This window comes from Aedes albopictus, chromosome 3 (genome assembly GCF_035046485.1).
Source record: "Aedes albopictus strain Foshan chromosome 3, AalbF5, whole genome shotgun sequence".
In the NCBI taxonomy this organism is placed as follows: Eukaryota; Metazoa; Arthropoda; class Insecta; order Diptera; family Culicidae; genus Aedes; species Aedes albopictus.
In genome coordinates, this window is record NC_085138.1 from 314,916,361 (window position 1) to 314,935,137 (window position 18,777).

The following is an 18,777-nucleotide window of genomic DNA, read 5'->3' on the forward strand; positions in this document are numbered from 1 at the left end:
CAAGACCATTTTTTGGAAAAGTTTCAATAACAATTTAGGGCCAAATTCTTAGAATAATTCCTGGAAAAACATCATGAAGAATTTCAGGAAGATATTCCTGGAAGAATTCCTGGAAGAATCCCAGGAAGAATTCCTGGAAGAATCCCAGGAAGAATTCCTGGAAGAATTCCTGGAAGAATTCCTGGAAGAATTCCTGGAAGAATTCCTGGAAGAATTCCTGGAAGAATTCCTGGAAGAATTCCTGGAAGAATTCCTGGAAGAGTTCCTGGAAGAATTCCTGGAAGAATTCCTGGAAGAATTCCTGGAAGAATTCCTGGAAGAATTCCTGGAAGAATTCCTGGAAGAATTCCTGGAAGAATTCCTGGAAGAATTCCTGGAAGAATTCCTGGAAGAATTCCTGGAAGAATTCCTGGAAGAATTCCTGGAAGAATTCCTGGAAGAATTCCTGGAAGAATTCCTGGAAGAATTCCTGGAAGAATTCCTGGAAGAATTCCTGGAAGAATTCCTGGAAGAATTCCTGGAAGAATTCCTGGAAGAATTCCTGGAAGAATTCCTGGAAGAATTCCTGGAAGAATTCCTGGAAGAATTCCTGGAAGAATTCCTGGAAGAATTCCTGGAAGAATTCCTGGAAGAATTCCTGGAAGAATTCCTGGAAGAATTCCTGGAAGAATTCCTGGAAGAATTCCTGGAAGAATTCCTGGAAGAATTCCTGGAAGAATTCCTGGAAGAATTCCTGGAAGAATTCCTGGAAGAATTCCTGGAAGAATTCCTGGAAGAATTCCTGGAAGAATTCCTGGAAGAATTCCTGGAAGAATTCCTGGAAGAATTCCTGGAAGAATTCCTGCAAGAATTCCTGCAAGAATTCCTGGAAGAATTCCTGCAAGAATTCCTGGAAGAATTAGTGCAAGAATTCCTGGAAGAATTCCTGCAATTTTTTTTTTGCAAAAAAAATAACATTTTTAATTTATATTCTAATTACACTAGTTTACAAAATAAAATGGAAGTCGTGAACAACGTCCAAAATTTTTGAAGCACAATTTAGTGCTGATTTCGAAACCGTGCTTAAAAAAAATTAAAGTAGAGCAGTTTTTGAGTTTTAGCTCAATATCGAGTTTTACAACTTTTAAAAATATGGAATTTACTAAAATTCAAATATCTTGCGTTTTGTTCAACCAATTTCAAATCTTTTTCCATAAATTAAAAGCTGAATACAATACCATTTGATCATCTGAATGCAGGTTCTGCGTCAGATTGATGGAATTCAAGATATTGACGAGTTTTAGGGACGATCTTCTTAAATTTTAGTCAAATTTCCAAAAATATATGAAGAAATGTATTTTTTTTTTCAATAAGAAAAAAAACAATCTAAAAATTCTTTCTCAACGTTTATTTAACATATCATATGTAGGCAAGTTACAGTAAAAAAAATCAGCTCAATCGGAGCATTGATTACGAAGAATGAGATGTGTGAAGTGAGCGACGTTGCTTAAATATAGAACAAAAATCGATTCCAAATCATCAACCTTGTATGAAAAGTCGAAAAAAATTCCGCTCTACTGTAATTTTTTTCCTTCGCGTTTTCGAACTCAGGGCATGATCAGTGGCGTAGCAAGGGGGGTGCGGAGGGTGCGGTTCGCACCGGGCCCCCGAATTCAAGGGGCCTCCCAATCAGGGCAGGTATAGTGTTATAAAATTTCCCTGATTTGGAGGCCCCATGATATTGGCGGCCCAGTTTGAATAAAGTTCTGCGATTAGCGAAAGATTCCTATAAGTATAAGTTCAATACTTGCCGATCTGCTGATAGGTATGTAGGGGCCTCTTCGTGGTTATCATGAGTTTATGGAATGGGGAACACAGATGGCTATTTTGAAGTTCTATTATTAACAATTATAAATGTACACACTATATTCATGTAGTATAGCTAGTTTAGTTTATATTAGTTTGATGACCACTTTTTGCACCTGCAGGAGCCCCAAAATACAAGAAAAAAATGTGGTAAATCAAGATTGAATTTACGATATCCAGTACCGATATGGAAGTAAAATTCATGAGCATTATGAAAACATCTCTGATATCCTAACAACAAAGCCAAACATAGCTGTTTATTAAGCTTACGCTAGCAGCTGAAATTCAGGGGCCCTATTTATCAAAATTAAGAACTGAACACATGTCACGTCCTCAAAGGATTTCTGCGGGAATTCCTTCGGGCAAGAATATCTTTTTCGATTTGTCTAGCAGTTACTTCAAAGACTTCTACAAAATTCCTCTATGATTTGCTTCAGAACTTTTTTCAGGAATTTCTTTAGAGATTTTTCTAGGCATTGGTTTACGAATACTTACAATGATTCCTTCAGGAACTCCTCCTAACATTTCTTAAGGAATTTCTTCGAAAAATTATCAAGAAATCCTACAAGAATTCCTTTGAGATTTTTTTGTAGGAATTTCTTCAAGCAGTCGTTCTAAAATACCTCTTCGGAATCGTTCATAAAGTCATTCAAGCACTATGTCATGAAGCTCTTCAAGAAATCCTTCTGACGGACCTGACGGAATTTCTCCAAGAATGATGTTAGAGATTTCTTCAAGCAGGAATCTTGCAGGAGTTCCTCATGGACAATATCTTTGATAATTTTTTGAGATCATGCTTGGAGTCATACCCGAATGGATCCTTGGGATATTTTCTATAGGAAATTTGAATAAATTCCCGAAGGAATTCTTGTAGAAATATCTGTAGGAATTTTTGTAGAAATTTCTAAAGGAACCCTTGAAGATTTGCCTAGATTAATTATTCTAATGTGTGTTAGGAAAGAATCATTGGGTTGATTTGGGAGGTATATTCGATAATATTCTTGAAGGATTACTACAGTACTATTAAAGGATTTCTGAAGAATTTTTTTAAGCAAAGGGATTTTTGAAAGAACTAATCATGAAATGCCTTGATAATTTCTCAAAGATATCAATGACGGAAATTCCAAAGAATTCCAAATTTTTTGGTGCAAATAAAAAAAAATCATCAAAAGAATTCCTATATATTTCCTTGGAGGAATTTCTGCAAGAGGCCTTGGGTGAATTTCTGTAAGACCTCCTGAGAAAATTTGTGCAGTAATTCATTGGGAATGAATGTGTTCATCCTTGTAGGGTTATCCCAAAGAAAACTTTGAGAAATCCATGAACGAATCTTTATACGTAACTTGAAAAAATCATAGGAGAAAAAGATTAAATATCTTTAAAGATTCTTGAACGAATTGTGAAAGAGGACTTGAAAACATTGCCTAAGGAATCATTGGACGATTTCCTACAGCATTCTTTAGAGGAATTTCTGAGGAAATCCCTGCAGATATAACTAAAGAAAGGCTTGAACAAATTCTTAAGAAAGCCTTGAAAGGACTTCAAGAAAAATCGTATGAGGCAGTGCAAAAAGAACCCTTGAAGAAGTTTCTAAAAAAATTTGAGGGAATTCATAAAGTATTCCTCCGTAAAATAAAATGCTGAAGAAACATGTGGGGTAGCTCCAAAGGAATCGTTTGTGGAAATTTTTAAGAATCTCTTTATGAAGTTCTTGGGATTTTTTTTCCTGTTCGGGTCTGTCACTGCGACCAGTTTTTTAGATCTATTGTGACATTACCCGTATCCTTAGTGTAGTGCATGTCGCATTACTCAATTGCCATTGAAGGGCAATAAAGTATCGATGTTGATACAGTTTTTGTTTTGCTTTCTTAGAAATTTCTTTCTTATGGAAAACGAAACAAGAGCACTGATAATTGGCCATGCATCGGAAACCTAGTATCACCCTTGTTTACCGCTAAATTCTCCCCAGTAAAAAGAGCCGGGTTTTAACATTAGCAGCAATACCCTTACAATAATGGAACATGTGTTCAGTAATAAGGATTCTAGTATGTTCCTTGCGTACTAGCACTTTCCAGTCTTCGAAGAGTTAGTACATACATGGATCCCTAACCCAATTTGATTTCCTTTGCATTGAGTTTAGCCTCAGATGGTGAGGTTTTTAACTATATGCAAAGTAAAGTTGGTAAACTTAGATTTATTCAAAGACTGGAAGTCATCACAACACCAGTAGCAAGGACTATAGTAGTTTACGCAACAAGGTGCAGAATGAAGATTTTTACAGCACGAGTCGTACATTTATCCAACGAGGCTTGCCGAGTTGGATAATTACGACGAGTGCTGTAAAAATCGAGTTCTGCACCGAGTTGCGTACAACGTTTTTTGCAGCTTCATAAATTACCACTTGAGGATAGTTTTTAACAAAACTGTTTCATCAGACTGCACACTGATGTTCATAGCCATGCTTAAGGACATCTGATCATAGCAGGTTATACAGTACAATTGTCACAATTTTTCAAACCTGTGTCCAGAAAACATCAATAATGTTGATCAAAACTGAAAACAGTGCTGTAATGGTTCATTACGCAACGCAAATCAGTGCTGTAATGAACCATTACAGCACTGTTAATTTGGTGTGGGAAAGTAGGCCTTTTCCTGTCAGATTTGCGTGAGGTAAAATGGCCTATTACGATGAGAAGTTGCAAAAAATACTATAATGCCTTTAATTACCAGAACACATATTCCAAAAATAGGACGACACTAGATTTCGGTTTGGTAGATCTTTCACCGCAACGCAACCCAAAAAGGCGATCTACCCACGCTACGGGCTCCGTAGATTGAGCATATTTTAAACCCTCTCAACCATTCACCCCTCAGCACGGGTCGCCTGACACCTTGGATTGGGGTTGCCTGTTTGGTGGACTTTAACCCCCGGAACAGGTGGTCCGTAGTGCTATTCTAAGCCGGCAGCTAGACGGGCATTCTTGGGACTACATAATACTGAAGAAATTTCTTCAGAAATGAAGGCGAAGTTTCCTAAGGAATCAGTGTAGCAACTTTCGAAGGAAGTCTTGAAGGAATTTGTAAAGAAGTCCCTGAAGTATTTCCCAGATGAATCGTAAAAGACATCTCAGAAAGTGTTCTTGGAGTTCCGCACTTGGAAAAATATGCTTGATGAAATCGTTTGAAACATTTCTTAGAAGTTTCGTGAAGGAAATCCAGACGAAACTGGTGTTATCGCTAAAGAAACCATTGAAGGTATCAATAGATTTTTTTTTATGAAATCCTAAGAAGAATTCCTAAAGGTATTTATTGACGAATTCCAGTAGAATTTCTTGTAGGAATTTCTGTGTGAATTTTTACATTAATTATTAAAATTTCTGAAGTATTTCTTCGGTTTTTTTTTTATCTTTTCCAGTAGTTAATTCGGAAACCCGTGTACAAATTCGTTAAGGAATATCTTTGCACATTAATTTGGAAATTCATTCTGTAATTGCTCCGAAAATTTCCGTTGGCTATACTTCTGATTAATTACACCGTGTCCAATAAGTTCTCATACAAAATCAAATTCAATTCATTCCACATCTGTAATTAGTAATTAGTAATTGTAACGCGTAATGATTTTAAGTTGAAACAAAATAGGTTCCTGTCCTTCCCACTGCTAGTAGCAACTATGGCCAGGGGAGAAAAAAATATGAGATCCTTTGTTGGTAAAGTACGAAGCCGTTTTACTTTGTACAAAATAAAACGTAAATTAAACAAAAAAGTCCATTTACCTGTTTTAATGAGATTTGTTGTGTTAACGAAGAATGAGTGCATATTATCTGGTTGATTCACATCATTCTCACTTTAAAACATGCTTGTATTCCTATTGTGGTAAATTGTGTCCAAAATTTAGGTTTAATGATGTTTATCTTTGATATAGCGGTTATTTTCATGAAAATCAGCCCAAGTTGAGCTTACTTGCCAATTTCTCACCATATCATCACTAAAATTTGTATTGTTTAAGCCTTAGTAGGGTAGGTAATCAAAAGTTGAACCAAATTGTGGCTTTCCGAAGTAGCGCAAATTTTGAGTGATTTTTTCTCTCACATGGAAATAATTTACTATGGCAAAATCTTATGTACATGAAAGCCACGGGTATAAGCTTTCTGTTTAGTGGTAAAAAGTTTGTATTTGCACCGAATTTCATTGAAAAATTCGATTATTCGTCAACAATGATTTTAATCTTAATTTGAACCATCGTAATCATAATTTGAACCAATTTTAATCTTAATTTGAACTACTGGCGGCAGCAGCTCGAGCATCTCCCACAACAGCCAATTTCGTGCTGAACAATAGAAAAACACATGGATCTGCTCATTCCCTTAACTATTTTTCATTAGGCAGTGGAATTTCAACTAAGAATGTTCTAAACTCTTCAGGAACTTGGAAACTAAATTTGGATTTTTTCATCCCCCGAGAGTAAACAAAACAACCACTAGCGCAGTCTGCTGGCCAACACTGGAAGCTAGCCCCCGTTTACTAGTTCAAATTTAGATTACGAATGGTTCAACTTAAGATAACATTGTCCAAGTAAGAATTACTTAAATTTGATAATTTTATGACAAATAATGCGAAATATTATTCGGTTGGTCGATCCTACGATAAATGAGCTTTCATTTCACGTGTTCACATATTGCGTGTAATACAATGCATGAGCTGTACGAGTGCACCGAAAATGTGCTTTCTCTGGGGGGAAATGAGTGAAATCATAGTGATTTTTCAATTGCCCGTTTTCCATTACAAAAACGCTTTTTTCAATGCTTTTAAAGTCCATGTTATCAGGTTATATTACGAAAAGCTGTTTAACATCTTTTTCGGGACAATATTTGCCTAAAAAGTACGTCGTTTTAATGAATTTCGAAATGGTTCAAATTAAGATTACAATTTAACTAGTTCAAAGTTTGATTTCTTACCCTATATCCATTTGGTACATAACTTGAGATACACACTCAAAATTTATCCTTATGGACTCTATTTCGCTACCGTAGAATGGAAAGCTTTTCGAACATTTCTCATGCGTGCTGGAGAAAACGGATTTCAGAAAACGGAAGTATTCTGCTAGGCTTATAAAAACAAATATAAAATAAAGTTATTCTACACCGTATACTTTATTTAATCAATATTATGTGGCCTTTCAATACATGTATTCACTTTGAAAATATGAATCACATATGTGAAATAAAATGATTTTTTCTAAGTTTGTATTTTGTATGAGAACTTATTGGACACAGTGTATAAGACAATTCCTTTGGAAACTTCTTCAACTAATTCTGGGCAATGCTACAAAAATGGCTTTAGATTTTTATTTCTATGAACTTCTTCAGATTTTAATTTCTACGGAAATTTCATTGGAATGCTGTCTGCAATTTTTCACTGATTTTTTTTTTTTGACAATTCGTTTGGGAGAACCTCTGGTAATTACTTTGGGAATAACTTCAACACTTTTCTGAAAACTTCTATGCCAACCCCTACGGGAATCGATTCATTCGGCGAGTTTTCTGTGAGTTACCTGATAAAAATTTTCAAAAAAACTTTTGGTGGAGTTTTTTCGGCAAATTCTTGGGAAATGCTTCGATTGGATTTGATACGAAAATTCCTATAAAATTATTCTTAAGGTTTTTTTAGCAAATGTTTTTGAATACTATTTTGGCACTTCCTTTGAAATCTGGTGCGATAACTCTTTTAGAAATTTCTCAGTAATAATATTCGAAGTTGAATGAAGTAAGTTTTTTTTGAAAATATCTTTAACATCACTTTTTGAATTTCTTTGGGCAAATTCTTTGGACATTTATAGCGGGATTTCAGCAATTTTTTTTGAAAGTTTCATCAGCAGTCCCTTTGAAAATATACCTGACAATTACTTTTGTAGCCGGGGCCCGTGGCGTAGTTGGTCACACGTTCGCTTCATATGCGGATGGTCATGGGTTTGATTCCCAGCCCCGGCACTTGCAATTTTTCGTCAGTTGCTTTTCCCCCGAGAGCAACTGACACTGACCCTCTTCTGAGCCCCATGGCTCAAACGAACCCGGATACATGTACATCGGCGAACTGCTACTCATAATGGACCCCCAATCGGACTGGAAAGGAACAACGGCCATCCATCATCATCCTTGTGCTCATCATTCTACTAGGTATAAAGTAGAAAATGTGAAAGCAGCAGAAAGGCAACCAGTTCGATAAAATAGAATAGAATGTAAGCGCTGTACAAAATGTAAGTGCAGCTGTCAATTGAAATTGCTCACGTAGTGCCCCAGTGGAGAATAGAGCTGTATATTAGGTTAAGTGATTAAGAATGAAATTACTTTTGTAATTCTTCCAATAGTTCAGTGTTGAAATTCATTTGACACATACTTTGAAAATTAATTAGTCAATTCGTTTGTAAATTTAAGCTTCTTCGGTAATTGCTTAGAAAATTCGTTTGGTCATTCCTCTGTAAATTTCTTCTGATAACTCTTTATGGAATAGCGTCTGTTATTACTTTGTAGCTCTATGATATACATTTTTGTTAATTTAAAAAAAAATCCAAGATTTTACAACGAAACGACCGAGAAAAATCTCAAGAGAATTACCTAAAAAATTTCCAAATAATTAAGATTATTACCAGAAGAGATCACAAACAATTTCCTAAAAATATTTGAAGAAATTCCAATAGAATTTCTTGGAGAACTTCTGTGAGAATTTAAAGCTTTCTTATATTTTATAATTCGAGTTTCTAAGGTATTCATTGGAGGAATTCGTGAATCCTTAAATAGGTTTATTAGACGAATTTCTAAAAAAAATCTAGCAAAGCACTCAATGTATCCTCCGGAGGAATTTCTATAGAATGTTTTGGAGGAATTTGTGGAAGAATCTCCGGAAAAGTCTTGCAGGAGTAATTAAATAAATACACGAAGAAATCTTTGCATGAAAGGATCCCAAAAAATTTCTTGTACAAAATTATTTGTAAAATACCTGGGAAAATTAGTATAAGAATGAATGAATAAAATCAATTGCAGAAATTCTAATAGAATACTCGAATAAATCTGAACGAATCTTCGGAGAAATCGCAAGAGAATTTATTGGATAAACTACTAAAGAAATCTCTGCAAAAATTCCTGTAAAGTTTGGGAGCAATTTCTAAAGGCTTCTTTGAAGGAATTCCTTTAGAATTTTGAATAACCTTAGAAGAGTTCCTAAATCGATTCCTGAAAAAATCCCAAAACTAAGTTTTGGAGAAGTTATTAAATAAATTAAGCAAGGAATGCTTTATCCGAATGATGAAATCTTCGCAGGAGTTTCTAACAAGATCCTTGAAGAAGTTCTGAAATAATCTTGTGATAATTTCCAAAAGATTTTTTTGAAGAATTATTTAAGAAATCCTTGGAAAAATACCCGTATAAATTCTAGAAGCGATTTCTGGAAAATTCCCGATGATTATCCTCTATGAAATCCTAGCCTTGCATTTATCACTCAAAGGTCGCTTCAAGGCATTCTTAAAGAATTCCTGTAGAAAGTGGCAAAATAGTCATAGGATGAATCCGCGGAGAAACTTCTGGAGAAGTTATTTGTTTTCTCCCTTTTAAAACTCCCATTTTTATCCCTTTTAAAACGGGAATGAATCACTTTTTGTTATGTTTCTTATTTTTGCATATTTGTTAGAAGTGAGCATGGATTATATAAAAAATAACGTTAACTCTGGTGGAATCAATCATAATTTCTGGAGAAATACTTAACTGGGAGGCTTGATGGAAACTTTTTGATTGATTTTTCAAAAGCTTTCTTGAAAGAATTTTGAAGGAGTCTTATCAAAAATTGGAATAGAATTTTTTTTAAAGTGCCCAGAGGAATACTAGCAAAAATTCCTGAAGGAGCTCTTGAGAAAACTCCTAGAGTTAATGGATATTGAAAAATTCGTTAGAGGAAGTCCAGAAGGATTTTTCGAGAGAATTCCTACAGAAGTCCATCTAAAAGTTTAATTTAATTAATTAAATTTAATTTATTTAATTTCTTCTGTATTTCTTCTGGTTTTGTTTAATTATAATCGAATTGATTCTTTGGAAATGTCTTGCAGGGATTATAGAATGAATCTCTTAGTAAACTTTTAGACAAACTTCTTGAAGAATCCTTGCAGATTTTTTTTTTCGAAAAAGTTTTGCATTAACTTTTGAGGGAATCCTTGGTGGAATTTCTGAAGTAATCCTATTAAATATTTCTGATAAAATCTTAAAAAGGACGCCAAGATAAGTTATAAATGCTTGAGGAAATTCCATGTTTAGTTATTGGAGAAATATCTGGAAGAGTTATTTGAGGGAATAATTGAGAAATACTTGTAGAATCTATGGAGAACTTGGGCTTCTCTTCCTCTGATGGAATCCCGATGTAATTTCTTGGAAGAATAACTGGTTCTGAATGGATCATTGGTGATTTTTTTGTAGTATTTTTTTCCTGGAATTGTTCAAGAATTCTTAAGATGATTTTCTAGATGAATTCTCAAAGATATGATTGATAGATTCCTGAACTAATATTTCGAGAAATACTCGATGGAGCCTTTGCAAGAATCTTTTGAATTACTCTGTAGTACTTTTGAAAACATTCCTGAAGGAGTGCTTTTGGAGGAATACTGAATGACAACGTATCATTTAGAACTTAAAAGATTCTTGAAGACAAATTATTCTTCAAGAAGGATTTCTTAAAGAAAAAAGTGAAGCAATCTTTGAAATGGTTCATAAAGGATTATTTTGTGCAGTTCCCAGTGAATCAAAATTCAACCATCGCGCAACAATAATGACAGTGTCGCAACCTGTATTTGTTGCGACAAACAAACCCATGCGACATAAGTTTGTCCCAACTTGAAAATAATGGGATTAACATCGTACACCACGAGTTTAGAGATTTTTAAGCCTTGCATTGCGATTTTCGAACGGTAACTTCGAGTCGGTAAACACTGCAACTCTGGTGAAGCTCTATCATCAAACAGTTTCGACTTTGGTTTAGCAATAATTGATTATTCACGAGTAGAAAAGTACGCAACAAATTCAGCTTCCGTTTTGTCTGCAACAAAAAAATTCGAGATCATGTCATTATCTGTTACCAGTAGGGATAAAGAGTAATCGTCGCACCTTCTTTGTTGCTTGTTTTGTGCCTCTTTTGTCTGACAATTTTCTTCACTGGCAGTTCCTAAATAAATTGCTAAAAACATTTTCGGCATAGGGTATATGTACCATTCCTTGGCCTAATTTGCAAGCCGCCTTGACAATTTTGACCATAACTCAGGAATTGAAAGCACTAGAAATAATATGTTGACGCTATTACACACTTTAGGCACTGTATGCGTCACCAGTTGGTAGTAAACTAACATAAATATTCAAGAATTTACTTAATTAAGTTGAAAAGATTCGATGCGATGGTATGCAACGTTGGTCTATGGTACAAAAATTGGCCTATTAGTGGATACAACGTTGGCCTATTGCTTTCCATGCACTAGAACCACTTTTTATCTCATTTTTTTCAATATTTCTGTTGAAGTATTGTCTCTGTTTGTTCACCAATCTTACTTTTAAATTACATTTTCGGAGACAAATTCTCAAAAAAGTATAAATAAATCACTTAAACTAAACTTCTTTCTTTATTCAGTAACGAAAACAACGCAACCCTATATTTGTGTTATATATTTACAGTCACCGCACAAAAAATCTTTCTTCCTGTTCGTTCTTTATGGTTCTTATGGAAGCAATGTTGTTGACGTCACTTTTTCGGTGTTGTTAACGTCACTCAACTGATGGGCCAAGATTTGGGTACATAGTGAAAAAACTATCCTCAATATTCGGCCCACATTAAATTTGTAAAATAGTTATTATTCATTGGAAACAAATATACAAGTTCAAAATAGCGTCTTTGACCATCGCATCAAATGTTCAGTTATTGAAAAGTTAATTCGAAATGTTCCAGAATCATGCCATTTATAATCATGTGTATAGACTACCCACTAAGCCGAAGAATCATGGCATCTACAAATGCTAAACAAAGTGACATTTTTATTCAATTTTAATGCACCAAAGTGCTAAAATGGAAACGAAATGTTACAGTTGTTTGGCGCATAGCTTTTCCGATATCCAGTTATGCGTGTTTGTTTGAGTTTTTAGTTTTCGTTGAGATAGGCCAAACGAGGGGACTATGCCAACGAAGCATCCCGATACCCTAATTCTTATAAAAAATCTCGCGCTCTCGAAAAAAATCATAAAGGATTACAGAAAATAATGTTTAACTTTCTGTTGGCCACCACTGCCAGCATCACTATAATGCTGAGTACAAAAAGCGAGATTTTCAACGTTTTATACAAAATACAACAGTGCGATCATTCGACAGTTAAATGTATAGATTTATCATTGTAAAATATGTACATATTATGTAATTTTCATGGGGGCCTACCAATTTGCTTCCGCACCGGGCCTCCAAATTCCTAGCTACGCCACTGGGCATGATTCTTTTTTATTCTTAATCACTTAACCTAATTTACAGCTCTATTGTCCACTAGGGCACTACGTGAGCGATTTCAAATGACAGCTGTACCTACAGTATTGTACAGAGCCTAGATTATTCTATTATACTTCATCGAACTGGTTGCCTTTCTGCTGCTTTCACTTCTCTACTCTACATGGTAGAATGATGAGCACAAGGATGATAGGCGGCCGTTGTTGCTTTCCAGTCCGATTGGGGGGTCCATTATGAGTAGCAGTTCGCCGATGTCCAGGTATCCGGGTCCGTTTGAGCCATGGGGCTCAGAAGAGGGTCAGTGTCAGCCACTCTCGGTGAAGAGCAACTGACGAAAAATTGCAAGTGCCGGGGCTGGGAATCAAACCCATGACCATCCGCATATGAAGCGAACGTGTGACCAACTACGCCACGGGCCCCGACTTGGGCATGATTCTTAACCAAAAATGATCATCAGCTTACCGAGTTCAAAAATGCTGTAAACTAGTGTTATCAAAACCCCTTTTTATTGTTTCACATGCAAATCTGATTGTAAAATTCACTTTAAATGGTGAAAATTACTCAAATGTTGAAGAATAATCAAAACCACAATAATGGATTAAAATTTCCTATGTAACAATTAGGACCCTAATGTGAAATGAGCTTGAGCTTCAAACGTAGCTTAATACACCAAAACCTCTATAAGAGGGAGCGCTAACTAGAACCAATACAGTGCGTTCCAAAATGTAAAAATAACGGTAACTACGGCAACAGAGGCCAGGGGCGTTATATGGGAGAGCAAAGGAATGTAGCAGGGCCGTTTCAGGGGATACAAAAAGGTTATAAAGGCGTTTTCTCATAACTGCCTCAGTGGGTTTAGAGATTTCCAGAGGGCTCCAAGGGTTCTCAGAGGTGCTTCAAGAGGCCTTAAGGACGTTTCAAGGGGTCTAAGGGGGATTCCAGAGGGCCTCAGGGGCGCTTCAAGGGATCGGGGATTCCAAGAAAGTTTCAGAGGTCTTAGAGGCTTTCAGGAAGTACCAAGAGATCTCAAGGGCGTTTCAAGGGGTCCCATGGGCATTTTTTAGGGTACCGGGAGATCTCAGGGGCGTTTAAAAGGTTCTCCAATGGAGCCATGGGGACCTAGGGGCGTTTCAGGGGTCTCAGAGAGGTTCCAGGGGGCCTTTCAACAGTTTTTTTCGGAATCCCTCCTGGAATTTCTTCGAAAATTCCTCCAGGAGTTCCTTTAGAAGTCTCTCCAAAAGTTCCTGCAGAAATTCCTCCAGGAGTTCCATTGGCTGTTCCTACATTGAGTTCCTTCGGGAATTCTTCCAAAAGTACACATCCTGGAATGGCTGTCAATAGATACGTTAAATGCGTCAGAAAAGTTGCCTGGGAGTTGACAAACCTTTCATTGAACGATCTCTTTGGTTGATACCTGGCCAGGTCCTTACGATCAGCGGGATGGGGAGGAAATGTTAATTAGATATCTATGATAAGATAATGTACAAGAACTTGGGCCACCTCTTAGTTATCTGGAGTTCGAAGTTGGATGGGGAGGTATGGGAAGATTTCCATGGCGAAAAAGCGAAGCATGTTGTTGATTAACATTTAAGAATTTCCATTTACCTGATTACCGCTGGAGAAGTAAACATCTGTAGCAAAAAAAAAAAACAATTTAACTACGCTAGATCGTCGTTCGGAATGATTCGACTTTGAAGCAGCAACACCAGAAAATGACAGCAGTGAGGAACCTGCTGTCCGAGTTCAGACGCCGCCGGGAATCCAGTTTTATACATTACTTGGTGAATTTGAAGCGAATCAGCGCACCGTTGAAAATTGCCATAGCCGGTCACCAAATTGTGTAGGAAAAGGCGGCACATATCGAACGATTCAGCAACTGCGGCCAAGAGCCTATCAGAAGAAGTTCCAGCTGTAGGAGTTCTTCCAAAAGTTCCATTGGGCATTTATACTGGAGTTCCTCCGGGAGTTCCTTCGTGAATTCTTCTAAAATTTTCTTCAGGAATTTCTCTAGTAATTCCTTCAGGAATTCTTCCAGAAATCCTTATGAATTCTTACAGAAGATTTTTGATCATTTCTCCATGAATTCCTTCGGAAATTTACCCACGAGTTCCTTTGGGGATTCCCCATGAGACTAGGGGTTTTAGGGGTCCCAAAGTAGAGAGTATTTCAAAGAGTCTCAGGTGGTCCCAATGAGTTTTAGATGGATTGCAGAGCGTCTCAGGGACGTTTATGGAGGCTCAGGAGGTACCATGGGATCTCAGGAGGTGTCAGGGGCTTCAGGGGGTCTCAGACACTTTTCATTGGATTCCTGGGGGTCTGAGGGGCGTTTCAGAGGGTCTCAGGGACGTATATGGAGGCTTAGAAGGTACCATAGGACCTCAGGGGCGCTTCAGGGGGTCTCAGAAGCTTTTCATGGGATCCCGGGGATTTCGGGGTGTTTAAGGGGTCCCAGAGAGTTCTTTGGAGTCTCAATGGCGGTTCAGGGAGTCTCGGAGGCATTCTAGGTGGTCTCAGGATGTTTTAGGGAGGAACCTGGAGGTCTCAGCAGTGTTTCAGAGGTTCTCAAGGGGTTTTATACTACACTCTTTAAATCCCCGTAAATCCTATGGAATACTCCTAAACTCCTGAAACGACCGTGAAATGACTTGAAACAAACGCCCTTGAAACCTCCATAAACTCAATAAAACGTGTTTGAAAACCCTGTAATCTATTTGAAATACACCTAAAACCTCTTGGAATACCCATAAAAGCAGTGTTGCAAAGTCTCAATAGTTTTAAAGCTGTGTACGTCATCGATGACGTATAAACCGACATAAATCTATCATTGATCTTTTTTATGTTGACAACTAAACCCACCATGGACACAACAGTTATCCGTTGTGGATACAACAGTGGTCCAATCTTGGGTAAAATTTGACCTAACATACGATATTTATTTTTAAGTTCAAGTTCAACAGAAGTACATATAATGATTCACGTTACGATCAGTGGCAAAAGAGGCACAAAACAAGCAACAAAGAAGACGCGGCGATTACTCTTTATCCCAACTGGTAACAGATAATGACATGATCTCAATTTTTTTTGTTGCAGACAAAACAGAAGCAGAATTTGTTGCGTACTTTTCAACTCGTGAATAATCAAGTATTACTAACCCATAATCAAAACTTTTTGATGATACATCTTCAGCAGCGTTGCGGTGTTTACCGACTCGAAGTTACCGCTCGAAAATCACAATGCAAGGCTTAAAAATCTCTAAACCTGTGGTGCACGATCTTTGTCCTATTCTGTTCAAGTTGGGACAAACGTATGTCGCATTGGCAAGAATGTCGCAACAAATTCAGGTTGCGACTTGGTCGTTATTGTTGCGCGATTGGTGAATTTTGATTCACTGATTACGACATAGAACGCAATGGTTGTTCTACTGTTTCAGTCCTGGAAAAGTACTGCACCGATTTTTATGAAACTTTCCAGTGAAGTAAAAATATATTGAGATATTTGCAGGCCGAACTTGCATTGCAAAGTTACTGAGGGCCTGTCCATATACAGATAGAAAAGATAGTGTAAATTTCTGTGGCTTATAATGCACATGATTGGAGCGTGAGATTTCACAGAAGTTTACATGACATATCATGTAAATCTCACGAAAAATCATGTAAACTTCCATTATATGTCATGCAATTCAGCATGACTCAGAGTTTTTACATGACATATAACATAAATTTACATGATGTATCATGTAAACCATCATAACTGAAAAGTTTACATGATTAAAATGAAGTTTACATGACGTGTAAACTTCATTAATTCTATCTGTGTAAACTACGTAGACTTTGAGGGGGGGACGGGCGGTGTCTCGCCAAAGTCTACGGTCCATACAAAGTCTACGAGGGGGGAGGGGGTGGTCTGAGATTGCCAAAATTGAACCTACGTAGTTTATGGACAGCGTCTGACGTATTTGTGTGCGCAAATTATTTTGGATACAGGCTTCTAAAAGTCAATACTTCTGAATACAAGACAACCGGGAAACTTCGATGGTTCGTTGGTAGCGTAGGTTTCAGCATCTGAAGAAAGTCAACTGTATGTTTTAAATATTCATTCCATATTTCGCCACCTTTAAGCTAGCTGACTTCTCTTAGAATATTCTAGTTTATCAAGGTGTGTTTGAAGTTTTTGTTATTTTTTGGAAAGTTCATCAGCCATTTCAATCAATAAGTTCATCGCGATCATCAACCTTTGCACGATTTTCTTGAATATTCTTGAACTTCCTCAAATGTTTTTAAAATTTATATAATAAAACATTACCTAATGTCCCTACTTGCCATACGTTTTTTACAGTTATTTATAGATATTACAGATATGGTAGGAATTACAACATCATTCACACATAAAATAATATCAAATAAATTTAAACCCTACGCGACCCATCCACCCTGTCATAACCATACATACCACGTTCCCGCATTACAGCCATTCATTCGCCTCAGTAGTTAGTTCAGAAGTAGTTTCATTTCCATCTAACATCACCACCCGCCAAAGAAAAACTGCTCCCACGATAAAGTCGTGAACTGATTTTACTAATGGTGCTTTTTGCTCTCTATTTTTTCACTTTTCCCCGTCTCTCTCTCGCCATCACCATCGACCACAAATCTCAATCCTAAAAATCACCAACCCACGCAAATCCGGGACGGACGACGACGACGACGAATCCAGACTATGTTAACTGCCATTTCGATGTCTGCGATTGCCACGAACGGGGTGGTACCTGCGGGCGGGAGCTATTTCATGATATCGAGGTAAGTGTGGGAATATTTGTTCGGGGTGATTTTTTTTTTCAGCTGCTCCCTTCTATTTTCTCCCGAACGACTGTTATCTAATCCGAACGATTTGGGTGTGACGACCCAAGTGTAAGGCGAGGGTTGGATCCTTTTAATTTCTATTATTCATTGCTTCTCAGCTTAAGCACTACGAAATACCAAGAAGCGCAGTGAGCTTCTTTTTAATCCTGTCCGTGGTTTTTAGTGATTTTCTTCCTAACTTTTATGGGCCTGAAGAAGATTTTCCGGCAACCAACGGCGATGAACTTTTTCAGATTAAATTAGCTGATCGTGAAGTCGTAGATTTTCCCAAAAGCGAACTCGAGTGCGTCTCGGCCGGGTATTGCTTTTCAGTCACAGGATATTAGAATGAAGCAACACAAAGACTTCCAAGAAAGGGGCAACGCGACAACGACGAGGTTGACCCGAGTTGAGAGGCGAAAGCTTATTAGCTTTGATATCAAGCGAGCTGGAAAATTGGCTTACGATTTGTCGGTGTATGGGAACGTGTCGGTATCATTTTTCATGGGTTAAATTGCTTGCGTTTGGCAGTCGTTCGATAATTTCTTGAAACGTTCGGAAGCTATCTTACGGATTGCGCGAAGATGTGATATCCGTTTGAAATTCTATCGTCTCCGGTAACTTATGCATTCCAATTAAATAAATTCCACTGAAGAGAAGCGTACCATCTGAGACACGTTCATATAATTGATTGAGGTGTTTAGTAATTTAAAAGCTCTAGTATTGTCTTCGAGGGATTCCTTCAGAAATCTCTTCGAATAAAAAAAAATAAAGATTCAGTATTCTTTCAGGCATTCGCCTTGGCAATCCTTCGAAAAATAATTCATTCATGATTTTCCCACAAATTCTCTCAGAAATTCCTCTATAAGCTCTGGCAAACAATAATTTATTCGAATATTTTCACAAGGATTTTCTTTAATTTCTTACATTAAATCAGATTCTAAAAAATTCTTTGAGAGATTTCTTCAAAAACTGAGAAATCCTTGAGGAATTCTTCCAAGGAAAGAGGGACTTCAGAAAATTGATCCCTTCTTTTAGATTTTTCTCCAAAGTTTTTTAATAGATTACCCCAGAAATTAATTTCTTCCAAAGTTGCTCCATGGATTCCTTTAGAAACTCCTCCATAAGGAAGTCTTCCGCAGAATCCTTTTGAAATTTCTTTTAGCACATCTCCGGGAACTTCATGAATTTCTCTACAAGTTTCTTCAAAATTTTCTCCACGGGGTTCTCTAGTAATTTCTCCAATAATATCTGTAGAAAAGCTTCCATGGGTTTCCCCAGAAATTACTCCACAGATTCTTATAGAAATCGTCCTACGGATTCCTTCAGAAATGCTGTTAGTAATTTCTCCAGAAAATCAAAAAATCATAATTCCTCCAGAAATTCTTCCTGGGATTCTTTAAAAAAATTCCTTCTGGATTCCATCAGAAATGCAAGGTTTGTTTTGAAAAATTATCTATGGATTCCTTCAAAAATTGTTCCATTATAGATACCTTCAGAATTTACTCCAGAAATTCGTACTTAAATTTTCCAAGCTTTGGTAAAGCAGTTCCTTTACAAATTCTTCCAGGGATTCTTTAAGAAA

At 36.9% G+C, this 18,777-nt stretch overlaps 1 protein-coding gene across 7 annotated transcripts in view; it reads left to right on the top strand.

Annotated features, from left to right (window-relative positions):
* Positions 1–18,777, top strand: part of LOC109425809 (solute carrier family 12 member 4) — an 836,994-nt gene that overhangs the window by 578,820 nt on the left and 239,397 nt on the right. For all 7 annotated transcript variants that reach the window (XM_062842513.1, XM_029865597.2, XM_062842512.1 and 4 more), the window contains exon 6: positions 17,068–17,150. In XM_062842513.1, the coding sequence (XP_062698497.1) occupies positions 17,068–17,150 (83 nt within the window). The remainder of the gene's footprint in view (positions 1–17,067; positions 17,151–18,777) is intronic.